At 37.6% G+C, this 13,784-nt stretch overlaps 1 protein-coding gene across 1 annotated transcript in view; it reads left to right on the top strand.

Moving 5' to 3' along the window:
- CRBN (cereblon) overlaps nt 1-13,784 on the top strand; it is a 30,203-nt gene that overhangs the window by 14,272 nt on the left and 2,147 nt on the right. Inside the window, exons 6-10 of the mRNA XM_003264914.4 lie at nt 9,364-9,426; nt 10,829-10,913; nt 11,885-12,000; nt 12,463-12,527; nt 13,360-13,491. Coding sequence (XP_003264962.1) covers nt 9,364-9,426; nt 10,829-10,913; nt 11,885-12,000; nt 12,463-12,527; nt 13,360-13,491 — 461 coding nt within the window. The remainder of the gene's footprint in view (nt 1-9,363; nt 9,427-10,828; nt 10,914-11,884; nt 12,001-12,462; nt 12,528-13,359; nt 13,492-13,784) is intronic.

A 13,784-nucleotide genomic window follows, 5' to 3' on the forward strand; every position in this document is an offset into this window, starting at 1 on the left:
GGCATACCACAGAGATATTGCAGGTTCAGTTTCAAACTGCTGCAATAAAACGAGTATCACAATAAAGTGAGTCTCGTGAGTTTTTTGGTTTCCCAGTGCATATAAAGGTTTTATTCACACGATACTGTAGTTTATCATGTGTACAATAAGATTGTATCTAAAAAACAGTGTACATACCTTAAATAAAAAAATACTTTATTGCTAAAAAATACAATCATCTGAGCCTTCAGTGAATCATAATCTTTTGCTGGTGGATAGTCTCGTTTTGCTGTTGATGGCTGCTGACTAATCATAGTGGTTGCTGAAGGTTGGGGTGACTACAGCAATTTCTTAAGACAGCAATGAAGTCTGCCCCACAGATTGACTCTTTCTTTCACAAAAGATCCCTCTTTAGCATGCAGCGCTTTTTGACAGCATTTAAGCCACAATAGAACTTTCAAAATTGGAGTCAATCCTGTCAGAACTTCCTGCTGCTTTATCAACTAAGTGTATGTAATATTCTGAATTCTTTGTGTCATTTCAACATTCACAACATCTCAGCAGTAGATTTCTTCTCAAGAAACCACTTTATTTGCTCATCCATGAGAAGCAACTCCTAATCCATGTTTGATCATGAAATTACAGCAATTCAGTCCTATCTGCGGGTTCCACTTCTAACTTTAGTTCTCTTTTTATTTCTGTCACATCTGCAGTTGCTTTCTTCACTGAAGGGTTGAAACCCTCAAAATCGTCATCCGTGAGGGTTGGAGTAAACTTCTTCTAAATTCCTGTTAATGTTGATATTTTCACCACCTCCCATGAATCATGATTATTCTTAATGGCACCTAGAATGATGACTCTTTTTCAAAAGGTTTTCAATTTACTTTTTCCAGATCCATCAGAGGAATCACTCTGTGGCAGCTGTAGCCTTACAAAAAATGTATTTCTTAAATAATAAGATTTGAAAGTTTAAAGTACTCCTTAATCCATGGGTCACAGAATGGAAATTTTGTTACCAAGCATGAAAACACCATTAATCTCCTTGTATGTCTCCATCAAAACTTCTGGGTGACCATGTACATTGTCAATGAGCAGTAATATTTATAAAGAGTCTTTTTTCTGAGCAGTAGGTCTCAACAGCGGGCTTAAAATATTCAGTAAAGCATGCTCTAAACAGATGTTCTCTCATCCAGACTTTGTTCCATTTACAGAGCACAGGCAGAGTAGATTTAGCATCATTCTTAAGGGCCCTAGGATTTTTGGAATGGCCAGTGAGCATTGGTTTTAACTTGAAGTCACCAGCTATTAGCCCCTGAAAGGAGATTTAGGGACTTTCTCTGGTTTAGGCTTTGGCTTAACAGAAATTTGTGGCTGATTTGATCTTCTATCCAGACCATTAAAACTTTCTCCATATCAGTAATAAGGCTTTTTGGCTTTCACCAGAGTAGCATTTCATATTCACAGCTTTGCTATTTGCCCTAGGAGGCCTAGCCTTCGGCCTCTTTCAGCTTCGACATGCCTTTCTAACTAAGCTTTATCATTTTTCGCTTTTGATGTAAAGTGAAAGATGTGTGACTACTCTTCTTTTCACTTGAACACTTAGAAGCCATTGTAGAGTTATTAATTAGCCTAGTTTCAATATTGTTATGTCTCAAAGAAATAGGGAAGCCTGAGGAGAGGGAGAGAGATGGAGGGGGTGGTCAGTGGAGCAATCAAAACACATTTGTTAAGTTTACTGTCTTAAATGGGTGCAGTTTGTGGTGCCCCAAAACAGTCACAGTAATAACATCAAAGTTCACTAATCACAAATCATCATAACAGATACAACAGTGAAAAAGTGTGAAATATTGTGAAAATTACCACAATATGGCACAGACAGGTAGTTAGCACATGCTGTTGGAAAAATGGCTTGATAGACTTGCTTGAAACAGGGTTGCCAGAAATCTTCAATTTTGTTTTTGTTTTTTTTTTTAAAGGCAGTATTTGTGAATCTCAGTATGCCTATATTAAGTATTTGGGTATATAGAATAGTTTTTCCATACCAAGATGGGTTAAAAATTCTTAACCATTAAAAATCCTAAATTAACTCTTCTTTGCAAAGTTCTAAGTATAGGGTGAGAGCAGTGGTAGTTAATTCCTGACTCAAGTGTTCTGTACAGCTAGTTCTGTGACCTGCCTGTAGGATCCTGCAGTCTTAAACCTAAACTTGGGCTAAGGAAGTAAGACTGCTTTTTAAATTTATTTTTTATGTGAGTTACTACTTAAATTCTTCCTGTTCTATGGTTAAAGCATCTTGTTTACATTACATTCCGAATTTGGCCCATGCAACTGGATTGCCACTGGCTTAATAAGACAAGAAAAGATAGAGCTGGGAAGACCAAAGCAGCACGTATTTGTGTGGGTTCAGATCCTCCGAACTTTTCCTCTTGTCTTAATTAGCCCTTGGTTATTTTCATATTCAGAGTTGCCAAGGGCTAAAGAGAAGATGCTAAGGAATGAGAAGCCCTAAAAGGTTTTAGGTGATACAAATAACTCCATCCCATATATGTCAGGTTATCTACAGGGTTCCCTTGTTTAAACGTTGATAGAGTTTCTTAGGTTCTGAAATTTGGAATCTAGATCACTAGGCCAAGAGAAACCGCTAGCTAATCTATTTTGGACTCCAAGTGACCTACAAACTCTGTTCTGCTTTAGAGAGACCACTTAGAGCCATTCTGTGCGCATCAAAAAGGAATCTAACAGGGAAAGGGGACGGCAGATATCTTTGGTAGGAACTCCATATGCAGTGGGACCATCTGAGTGGTTTGGCATGCTGCAGCTTTAGTGGGACCCTAGCTTACCATGGGGGCTGGATTATGTAACAGTGCTTGTCTTTAGACAGATACAAGGCTCAATTCATTCCTCTCTTCATAGAGCTTGCTTGTATCTGACTTGTCCATCCCACCATAATCTGAAGTACTGCATATGTGTGTTCTGTCTCCGTGTCTGAGTAGTAGTTAAAATGGTCAGAGTTGGGAGATGCTTACATAACTAAGCTAACTCAAGCTAATAAGGTTGCCACACACTTTTCCTGCAGAAAAGGAACTTAAAGTATCCAGGTTGTAGTCTTCCTGAGATGTATTCAGTTAACCTTGAAACTGCACACAGCATTTGCCATGGAAACGTAAACATCCCAAATGACATGAAATAAAATTTAAGCTTCTGGAAGTGTTCTGTGTTATTTACCATTCTGACAAGGAAGCATTAGAGAAGATTCAGCACGTGTCTCTCATGATTAAGGAGTTAGGCTAGTGTAATTAGGGAACACTTTCAAAACCCACTCCATCTAGAGACCTTTCTTGTTCTGGAATTCGAGCTCTGAAACTGTTTAGTTCTTTTCCCATCACAGTGCCTTTCTCTATTCACTGGTTTACTGTAGGGGGATTCTCAAATCAAATTCTCAAAAAAAAAAAAAAAAAAAAGGAAATTTTGTTTAAACCTGTTGGGAATATGACTTAAATTTTTCTAAGTGTATTCCCTGCTTGCCCAGACCATCTGCTTATCCATATATCAAGGTTTACTATGTTAATCAGAAAAGAGTTGAGTATGAAATGTAAAGATAAGCCAAATGGGAAATTAATAGGTATTAAGAAAGTAATGAGTGCTCATCTTTCTGGCCTCTGTTGAACTTAGCCATGGTTGTTCCTGTTTATTGCGTAGAGCAGAGAGGAACTGAGCGTGAATTTGGAAAGGCAGGGGCATCACACATAATCTCCCAGATTAGTGTTTAAGTCTCCTCCTAATTTTATCTAGATACAAATGTTCTTGTTTCTTTCTTATACAGAAGGATACATACCTTTTTCTAAACTGTGTCTTATAGGAGATTCTTTTGTATTAGTTTATAGAGCATTGCTCATTCTTAAAGCTGCATGGAATTCTTTTGTATGGATACACTGTATAACCAGTCCCATACTGATGATAGATCTGTACTAAATAACATGTACAAATGACCTTTTATATAGGTAAATATTTATGAGAACTTTTAAAGTGTGAGGTTATTGGCTTACAGAGTAAATGCATTTATAATTGTCAGTTTTAAAAATAATTTTGAGGCCAGGCGTAGTGGCTTATGCCTGTAATCCCAGCACTTTGGGAGGCCGAGGCGGGTAGATCACAAGGTCAGGAGTTCAACACCAGCCTGGCCAAAATGGTGAAACCCCGTCTCTACTGAATATACAAAAATTAGCTGGGCATGGTGGCGGGCGCCTGTAATCCCAGCTACTTGGGAGGCTGAGGCAGGAGAATCACTGGAACCCGGGAGGCGAGTCATTTTCGAAATATGTAAGGTGTTTGTACTTAACTTTTATTATTGTTTCATCATGGCCTCACAGGCAATGTAGTATCAAATCTGATGTTTGCTGATCTGATAAGTGAAATATATTACATTGAAGGTTCAATTTGAATTTCTCTGAGAGCAAGGGTAAGCATTTTGTTGTAAGAGCAGTTTGTGTTTCCTTTCTATAAAGTATTTGCCCGTTTTTTTACGGCTTGTTGATTTCTTGGAGTTCCTTGTAAGCTTTATAGTCTCTGTAATTAATGAGTTCCAAACATTTTTCCTAGTTTGTCTTTTGTTTTTGGTGTGCTCTGTCATACAGAACTATTTTTTTGTTGTTCTTAGTTTAATTTTTAATGCTTCTGTATTCTAAATCATAGCCAAAAATGACGTTCCCATGCAAAGGAATGTCTCATGTTTTCTTTGTATACTTACTGTGGTTTCATTACTTTTCTGTGGAAAGGTGTGATCCTTGTGCAGTTGATCCTGATATAAATTCCACTTTACTTTTTTCCATATGGCTCCCTATTGTCCTACTACCACTTTTTGAATAGTCCATATTTTCCCCCATTGATTTGAGATCCCACCGTTGTCACAGACCAAATTCATATGTTTATTTTACTTTTCTTGTCTTCTGGTCTCCTAGTGTGCCATCATCATATTGTTGTAAATGTTGGCACTTTGTAATTTGTGTAAATAAAAATAGGGCTGGTAAGCCCCTCACTGCTCTTTTGTCAAGCTTTTCAGTGACTACCATTGATTAACATTTCTTGTGAACTTGAGAAATCTGTTTCACCTTGTTCCAGGATAATAAGAGTAAGAACAGTAACATTTATTGACTATTTTTATATAAAGAAGAAAAGTCTTGAAATCTTAGGCGATGTATAGTCAGGTGCTTCCTCAGAAAGACTGGTCATTTCCCAGGCATACATCTTGTATGTGCACTTGTGTATCTGCCATTAGCGTACAAGCCTCAGGAGTAGGAAAGAGCTTATCATTCCATTCCAGTTCTTATTACCATGTAGGAATTTGGTTCATGAGAGAAGGAAACAAAAACTGGTAACTAATTATTTATGTAAATTATTTCTGTCATTTACATTGCTGATTGTAATAGGATTTAACACAATAAGTGACCACTTCTAGTCACTATGTAAAGGAAGTCAGTGGTAGTGATTTACTATTTATGTTTAGCTTTTCACATTACTCTTTCCATTTTCATTGCACTTCATTAAGACTCACTTAAATGGAGTTTCACAGGTTTTGAACATTCTACATTGTTGGGAGGCAAAGCTGCAGCCATAGTTATGAGACTTAAAAATGGAGGACTATGATAGATTACCTCCAGGTAACAGATTCATTTTAAGGGCTTTTATGCCTGCTTTTAGTAGTAAATCCTGTTCCCAGAGTGAATACTACTCTGCTGGAGAATCAGTCATTGGTCACTTTTAAGTGCCTAAACTTTTTGGCTAGTATTAAAATTTTCTTGAGGTATAACCATTTTATGACATCAATCATGGTGTTGATATATTTAAAGAATGCCTATAAATTGCTAGAACTTATCACCCATTTTACCCAGATATAAGACAGGAGCCTTTCCTATTGTGCCAGAAAGCTAAATGGGACTCTTAAATTTGAGGATATTGAAATGTATTAAATTTTGGCAGTTGCTCTGTAAAAGCTAGCTAGCTAATCTTTTCTGGTATACGTCTCTTCAGTGTGTCTGACTAACACACATCACAAATACTAAGGATGTATTATGCATATGTGAATCTGTCAGGGTGCTCCAGATAAAGAATTTTAGAGGCCTTCTGACTCTGAAAAGAAGCTACCTGAAAGTGTAGCTTGCTCATGGGCATGGTGGCAGAGTGAATGCCTGATCCAGTACATTGCCCTTAATATGCTAGTGTGCCACATTTTATTCTCTTTATGCTTGAAATTTATATGTTATTTCAGATTATTTTTCTTGACATGGGTGCCAAATGAAATTACACTTTTGTACTACACTTTTTTACATTTTTTTTGTGTTACAAAAGTGACCATTCTGATATGTGAAGTATATTTTAATAACTGAATGAGAAGTGTGTCAGCAAACTAAAACTTTCAGTTGGGTCTTTGTCATTTTGTAATTCTAAGAATATATAACTTAGTAAGCTTCTTCTCTCTAAAATATAAGCTCCACAGGGCAGTGAATTTTGTTGGTTTTTCTTTCATTCATTGGCATAACCTAAATGTATAAAAATAGCCTGACACATGTTAGGCACTGTATTAGTCTGGTCTCACGCTGCTAAGACATACCCAAGGCTGGGTAATTTATAAAGAAAAGAGTTTTGACTCACGGTTCAGCATGGCTAGGGAAGCCTTAGGAAACTTACCATCATGGCAGAAGAGGAAGCAAACGTTCTTCTTCACATGATGGCAGGAAGAAGTGCCAAGCAAAAGGGGAAAAACCCTCTTAATAAAACCATCAGATATCATGAGAACTCACTATCATGAGAAAAACATGGCGGTAACTGTCCCCATGATTCAAGTACCTCCCACCAGATCCCTCCCAGGACACATGAGGATTATGGGAACTACAATTCAAGATGAGATTTGGGTGGGGACACTGCCAAACCCTGTCAGGCACTCACAATATTTGTTGAATGAATGATGGTTAGAGTCAGACTCCCTGTATACAAATCCTAGCTCCTTCCTATTTACTGACTCTGTGACCTTGGGCAAGTCATACCATCCTTGTGTGCCTCGTTTCCTTACTTTAGAATGGAGATAATAAACTACTAACCTTAACAGTATTCTTATAAGAAATGTAAAATTCTTGGCACAGTACTAATGGTTGCCATTGCTGTTCCTGAAGATTCAGAGCTACTTGATGTGCTCTTAGTAATAGTTTCTTAAATTCTGCAACTGGACTGTGACAATAATCTTACCATTAGATGTTTAGTCTTAAAACTGAGGGACAGCTTATTGGAGAGTACATGAAGGATCTCATGGTCTGACTCCTCAGGCTTTAACCACTACAAGAGCACATAGGAGGCCATCTCAGATCACTTTTGGCAGGGGTCCCCAAATCCTGGCCCACGGACCAGCACTGGTCTGTGGCCTGTTAGGGACCGGGACACACAGCAGGTGGTGAGTGGTGAACGAGCAAGTGAAGCTGAGCTCCACCTCTTATCAGATCAGTGGCAGCATAGATTCTTACAGGAGCGCAAACCCTATTGTGAACTGCACATGTGAGGGATCTAGATTGCGTGCTTACGAGACTCTAATGATAAATGCAATGCACTTGAATCATTCCAAAACCATCCTCCACCCCATCTTTGGAAAAATTGTTTTCCACGAGACTGGTCCCTGGTTGTCAAAAAGGTTGGGGACGGCTGATCTTTGCATAGTCTCAAATATAAGGATTATATCAAGCCAGAAATGTTTCTCATTAAGGAATCCTTTGTTTTGAGCTGTAGGTCGTGTTTTAGAACAAGTCTGTCGTCTTCCATGTTGCAACTCCTAAAACATTTGAAAACGAGTATGTTCACTTGAGAGACAGCTCTAAACTGAACATCCCTGGTAACAAGACATTCCCTTTGATAATAAAAGTTCCCATATTTGAACAGCATGGAATAGAGTAACATTGTCTCTTAGATTCTAGTCTATTAAAACCGCAGTTACTTTTGCACCAAACAAACATAGCTAGAATAGGATTGGAGTGGTGGGGAAGTAGCGGGTGGGAGTGGTGTAGCACATCGTACAGCTGCGTAGCACAATTCCAGCTATCAGCTCAGTCCCAAGTCCCTTTTATGTGTGCTGTGTTCCCACGTTTCCTGCAGATCTTACTCCACTTGCAAGATCAAATGACTAGGTATGAAACATACCTAGCCTAAGTATCATTCAGCATATGAAACATACCTAGTCATTTGATCTTGCAGGTGCAGGAGTAGGGTCTTCCTCTTGTTTTGTTAAATGTTACCTTGTTTTTCTTGTTCTGGTCTGTTAAAAGTGCCTTTTGATCTGCCTTATTCCTTTTCTCTCACTTTCATGTGTCATGTCGCATGTCAATTAACATTTTATTTACAGTGAAATTACAAAGATTTGTACATATGTAGGTTTATGAGAAAAATGTGATAATTCTTTATATTCTGCTATACCTTGTTCTTTGATCACTTGCAGAGCATTCCTTGATATAAACATACTCTAATGTAGTTCACTCTATTTTTGATTGATGTTTAGGTTGTTTCCAATTTGTTGCTATTAGCACTGCTGCAGTGCATCCCTTCAGTAGTATTTTTGTGTCCTATAGACCATTCGCTTCTCTTTCAAAAATTTTGTGGTTACTTTTGCAGTTATTTTTCCAAACAAACTTTAAATTATACTTGTAAATTCCATTCTCACCGGTATGGCACTGAATATGTAATTTGAGGACTGACAACAGTATTGAGTCTCTCCCTCAAATACTCAAATTCTACAGGAATTAAGTACAATTCACATTTTTATATGGACTTAGGCATGCTTCTGTTTGGATTTCGGTTACAGTTGGAGGTGATATATAATCGGTTTCCCCTTTCCTTGAGTTTTATGAAATGAGGAACTTCATCATGAAGTCTCAAGTAAATGAACATTTTATTCTTCTTGGGATTCTATCACTTCTTAATGTTTGCGCTTATAGTGATTCAGCTGATTCTCATTTCAAGTTTTTACACAAAAACAGTTTGGATTATATTTTGAGGTTTTCACTTCAGATACTGGACAAGTAAATATTTTAAAGGCAACTAACATAGTCGTAATAGAAGTATGGTGTTTACTCTCAACATTTATCTTCCCAAAGTTGTCTTCTGCATTGAAATGTTAATGTTTGACCTTTTTAAATAGGAATAAAGATTCTAGTTACAATATATATTTGAAGGATATAGAAGCATGATTTCACACTTCATAGATAGTCACGTTATGGGATTATCTACAAAATTTTTTATCTTTTTAAAATTAGATGTTTTCCTAGGCCCAAGTCATTTTTCAGCTGTTGCTCATTCCAGCATTAGAATCTTTATTCTGTGGGGTTAAGTGTCTTTTTGTTTTGTTTTCAGAGAAAGTTTCATTGTGCAAATCTAACCTCATGGCCTCGCTGGCTGTATTCCTTATATGATGCTGTAAGTAACTTACCTTAAATTTACTTTATATGTGGTAGGCCATGTCATAATTAAGGGTCATTAAAAAACAAAGGTTTAGTTTTTCCAGTTTCTAGTGCCTTATAACTTAAGAACAAGATATTGTAAGAGTGGTGGCTCACACCTGTAATCCTAGCACTTTGGGAGGCCAAGGCAGGTGGATTGCTAGAAGCCAGGCATTGAAGACCAGCCTGGGCAACATGGTGAAACCCCATCTCTACAAATACAAAAATTAGCCAGGTTTGGTGCCATGCGGCCGTAGTCCCAGCTGCTTGGGAGGCTAAGGTGGAAGGACTGATTGAGCCTGGGAGGTCAAGGCTGCAGTGAGCTGAGATTGTGTCACTGTACTCCAGCCTGGAAAACAGAGCAAGACTGTCTCAAAAGAAAAAAAAAAGGTATCACAAGACTCTCTAGAGTTTTATTAAGCATGTGAAATTTTGTTGGGTTGGGTGATAGTTACATTTAGAACATTAAAGCATCCATATTTAACAGTTTTGGTTTTTCTCTAAACAAGTATATTAACTTACATCTCTTGATCATTAGTCTATTAATTAATGCATCCATGAGGGTTTTTGCTCCTTAAAGTTTAACACTAGGCATTGCCACATTTTGCAAAACTAAGTAAGGGACAGTGCTGAAATGGTTTAAAGAATCTGGATTTCAGATCAGCGACTGACTTCAGTCTGATTTCTGTCACTTACTCTGTGGGCCTGGAGCAAATTACTTCTCCAAGGACCTATAAAATGGATATAATGATAGCTATTGTACTTGGTGTGCATAGCGGGCATTCAATAAATGCTAGCCATTTCCCTTAATGAATCACTGCCCACAAATCTGGAGTCCTGGGAAAACTCAATAACATGCATGACACTAAAGGAAACTGCAGTTGATCTCTGCTCTTTTAGGAGCTTTTAAGCAATTACAAAGACACAGTATATGAGTTTTTGCATGTTTTGCATATGCTTGTGAAAATCATGTAGTAAACAGGTGCCAAGTAAGGTATATAGATAGCAAGTGCTAGTGCAATTTATAGGTGCCATAATCCCTATGGACTCAGTCAGAAATGGCCTAATAGAAGGCAGAAGAGAGGCCAGTTCCAAGCAGGGGCATAGAACAAAGCAATCTGCAAGGGAGTTGGGAGCACATACCGCTGGGATAAGACAGTGAGTGAGAAAAGGCTGGAAGGCAGACTTAGTGCTGGGCAAAGGAGCTGGAGCTTGATCATTGCTGCATAAGAAAATGGAGGCATTTAAATTGGGACTGAGATGGGACTGAGCGATTACTTAAATTGCTACCAATATGTTAGTTTTAAGAGTTGAAAAGCTTAATAGTAAATTTTAATAAGTCCATGAACTTGATTATGGCTGCCTTTATTTTAAACAAGGAAACCTTAATGGACAGAATCAAGAAACAGCTACGTGAATGGGATGAAAATCTAAAAGATGATTCTCTTCCTTCAAATCCAATAGGTATGAAGTTAGTTTCCTGCCTGGGGCCTGGGATGTCCTGCTGTAAAAAATAGCTTTCTAATGGATGCAATCATATATTTTAGATTTTAAGACTGATTAAAACATTTTAATTCTGAAAAGCATAATGTCCCTTGAGCAGTTAAAAAAATGAGTATTTGAAAATTAATTGCAATAAAATCCTTATATTCTGTGAGCACTCCAATTTTAGACAAGTTTTCCAGAAAAAGTTCAAATTGCAGGAAGTGGCTGTCATCCAAAAACACTTCCTGAGTGTAAGGACTCCTTTCCCTGTTCTTTAAGGTGCCTTTAAAAGAAGTGACTCTAGTTCCAGGAATTACCTTAATTATAGATTCTTTATCTGTTTATAAGATATAGTTTAGTTATTTTTCTAGTCTCTTGGCAAATAACTTCTAACATGGATTTGAGTTCATGTTTAACATAAAAGGATTTTACCAAAAAAAGTATAAGAAAAGAAACTAAATTTAGAGCTTCTGAAAAGTGTATCTTTGATAGCTGGTATATTTTTGTATTGTTTATACTTGTATAAAATGTGTAACCTTGTAGAGAAGGGTTTATTTCAAAAGGACAGTATCCGGGCTGGGCGCGGTGGCTCACGCTTGTAATCCCAGCACTTTGGGAGGCCAAGGCGGGTGGATCACGAGGTCAGGAGATCGAGACCACGGTCTCTACTAAAAATACAAAAAAAAAAAAATTAGCTGGGCGTGGTGGCGGGCGCCTGTAGTCCCAGCTACTCGGAGAGGCTGAGGCAGGAGAATGGTGTGAACCCGGGAGGCGGAGCTTGCAGTGAGCCAAGATTGCACCACTGCACTCCAGCCTGGGCAACAGAGCAAGACTCCGTCTCAAAAAAAAAAAAAAAAAAAAAAAAAAAAGGACATTATCCGATTTGTAAGTAAGTTATCTGATGCTTATCTGACTCCTAAGTTTAAAACTTGAAAAACCATGTCTTGAAGATTTTTCTTACAGAGTAGCTGCTTGTCTTCCTATTGATGATGTATTGAGAATTCAGCTCCTTAAAATTGGTAGTGCTATCCAACGACTTCGCTGTGAATTAGACATTATGAATAAAGTGAGTAAAGTGGATGTGTTTTTGATGCCTATGTTTTATTCAGGCTGGAGAACTAGGATGCTCTGTTGGGGCCAATGGAGCTCTGTATCAGTAATGTAGTCACGTAATTCAGATTTCAATTAGGATCTTACAGATAAACTCATTGTTTTGTTTTGTGTTTGTCAAATATGAATACCTTTATCAACTTAGTGAAAAATACTTGATTTCTGCATGGAAATATCCAAGGTTATATATCACTATTCCTTTACCCTAGAGAAGGTCATTTAGTTTTATGTAAATATGTGGCAGATCTCAGTTTCAGTGATTTTCTTGCTCCATCTTTAAAAGTGTTTTTGAATGCTTGGAAGGAAAATACGATATTCAGAGAGCAATATCTTTATAAGTTTCTTGATGATCTATGTGATTACATGTAAAATGAATGCCAGTTTTTCCTACCAATAATTTTTCTCTCAAATTTTTTAGTGTACTTCCCTTTGCTGTAAACAATGTCAAGAAACAGAAATAACAACCAAAAATGAAATATTCAGGTAAGGTCTTTATTACATTTTTAATATACTTGTCTTATCAGAATTATCATCAGGACTATTTCTGTTTTCTATATACTTTCCTCCAATACCTAAAAGTTACAAAGACTCAGCAAATGAAATATAGGGAATTAGCTCACTTTTGCTAAGACCATCTTCCAGATTGGGTACTCAGAGCAACAATGCATGTCAGGGATTATTGACAGGTAATGAGCATGGTAAAGTAAAACAACTGAGAAATTCTTTTCCCCCTAATTCTTGTTGACAATCTATATATTAGACTGTCTTCAATTAGGCCCTAACATAGATGCCTCAGAAATTACATTTCAGTCATCAGTTTTGCCATATAGGGCCAAAGTAGGACGTGCTTCTGAACACATACTGATGCTCTGATGTAACAGTGTTTGAAAATCATTTTATGACAAATTCATCAGACTTACTTATAAATCAAGAAGGTAAGGAAACTGCTTCCTGCAAAATAATCAGCTGCCCCAAAATGACCACACAGGACCTTGTCATTTCACTTACACTCTCAGACTCCTTTAGAAGCATTTGAGTTTTATATTCTTTACAATGTCTGTCTTGAGAAGGGTTTTAAAAACAAGTACTATTTTCTTTGGGTCATCACAGAAAACATTTAGACAAAACAGGCCTGTCTGCCAGCTACACCCCCACCCCATTTTCATACTAAGATCCTGGTATTATGTAAAACTGAAAGATTAAAAACTATATAGCTCATACCTCATTTCTTGGTGAACTTCAATAAAATTCTAAGCATTTAATAGAATTAGACTTCTCATGTTGACTTGTTCTCCATGTTGATTCTTTGTTTTAGTTTATCCTTATGTGGGCCGATGGCAGCTTATGTGAATCCTCATGGATATGTGCATGAGACACTTACTGTGTATAAGGCTTGCAACTTGAATCTGATAGGCCGGCCTTCTACGGAACACAGCTGGTTTCCTGGGTAATATTATGGTGGTGGTTGCTTTTTTTTTTTTTACCTTAATTGGGCAGAAAAATCCAGAGTCCTAAGTAGAGTTGCCACAATCTTTATAATAAAAAGTAGACAAATGAGTAATTTGATACAAAAATTAGCCGGGTGTGGGGGCAGGGGCCTGTACTCCCAGCTACTCGGGATGCTGAGGCACAAGAATCTCTTGAACCCGGGAGGCAGAGTGTTGCAGTGAGCCAAGATTGTGTCACTGCGCTCCAGCCTGGGTGACAGAGTGAGAATCTGTCTCCAAAAAACAAAAAAAA

The sequence above is a fragment of the Nomascus leucogenys genome, chromosome 21, assembly GCF_006542625.1.
Source record: "Nomascus leucogenys isolate Asia chromosome 21, Asia_NLE_v1, whole genome shotgun sequence".
In the NCBI taxonomy this organism is placed as follows: domain Eukaryota; kingdom Metazoa; phylum Chordata; class Mammalia; order Primates; family Hylobatidae; genus Nomascus; species Nomascus leucogenys.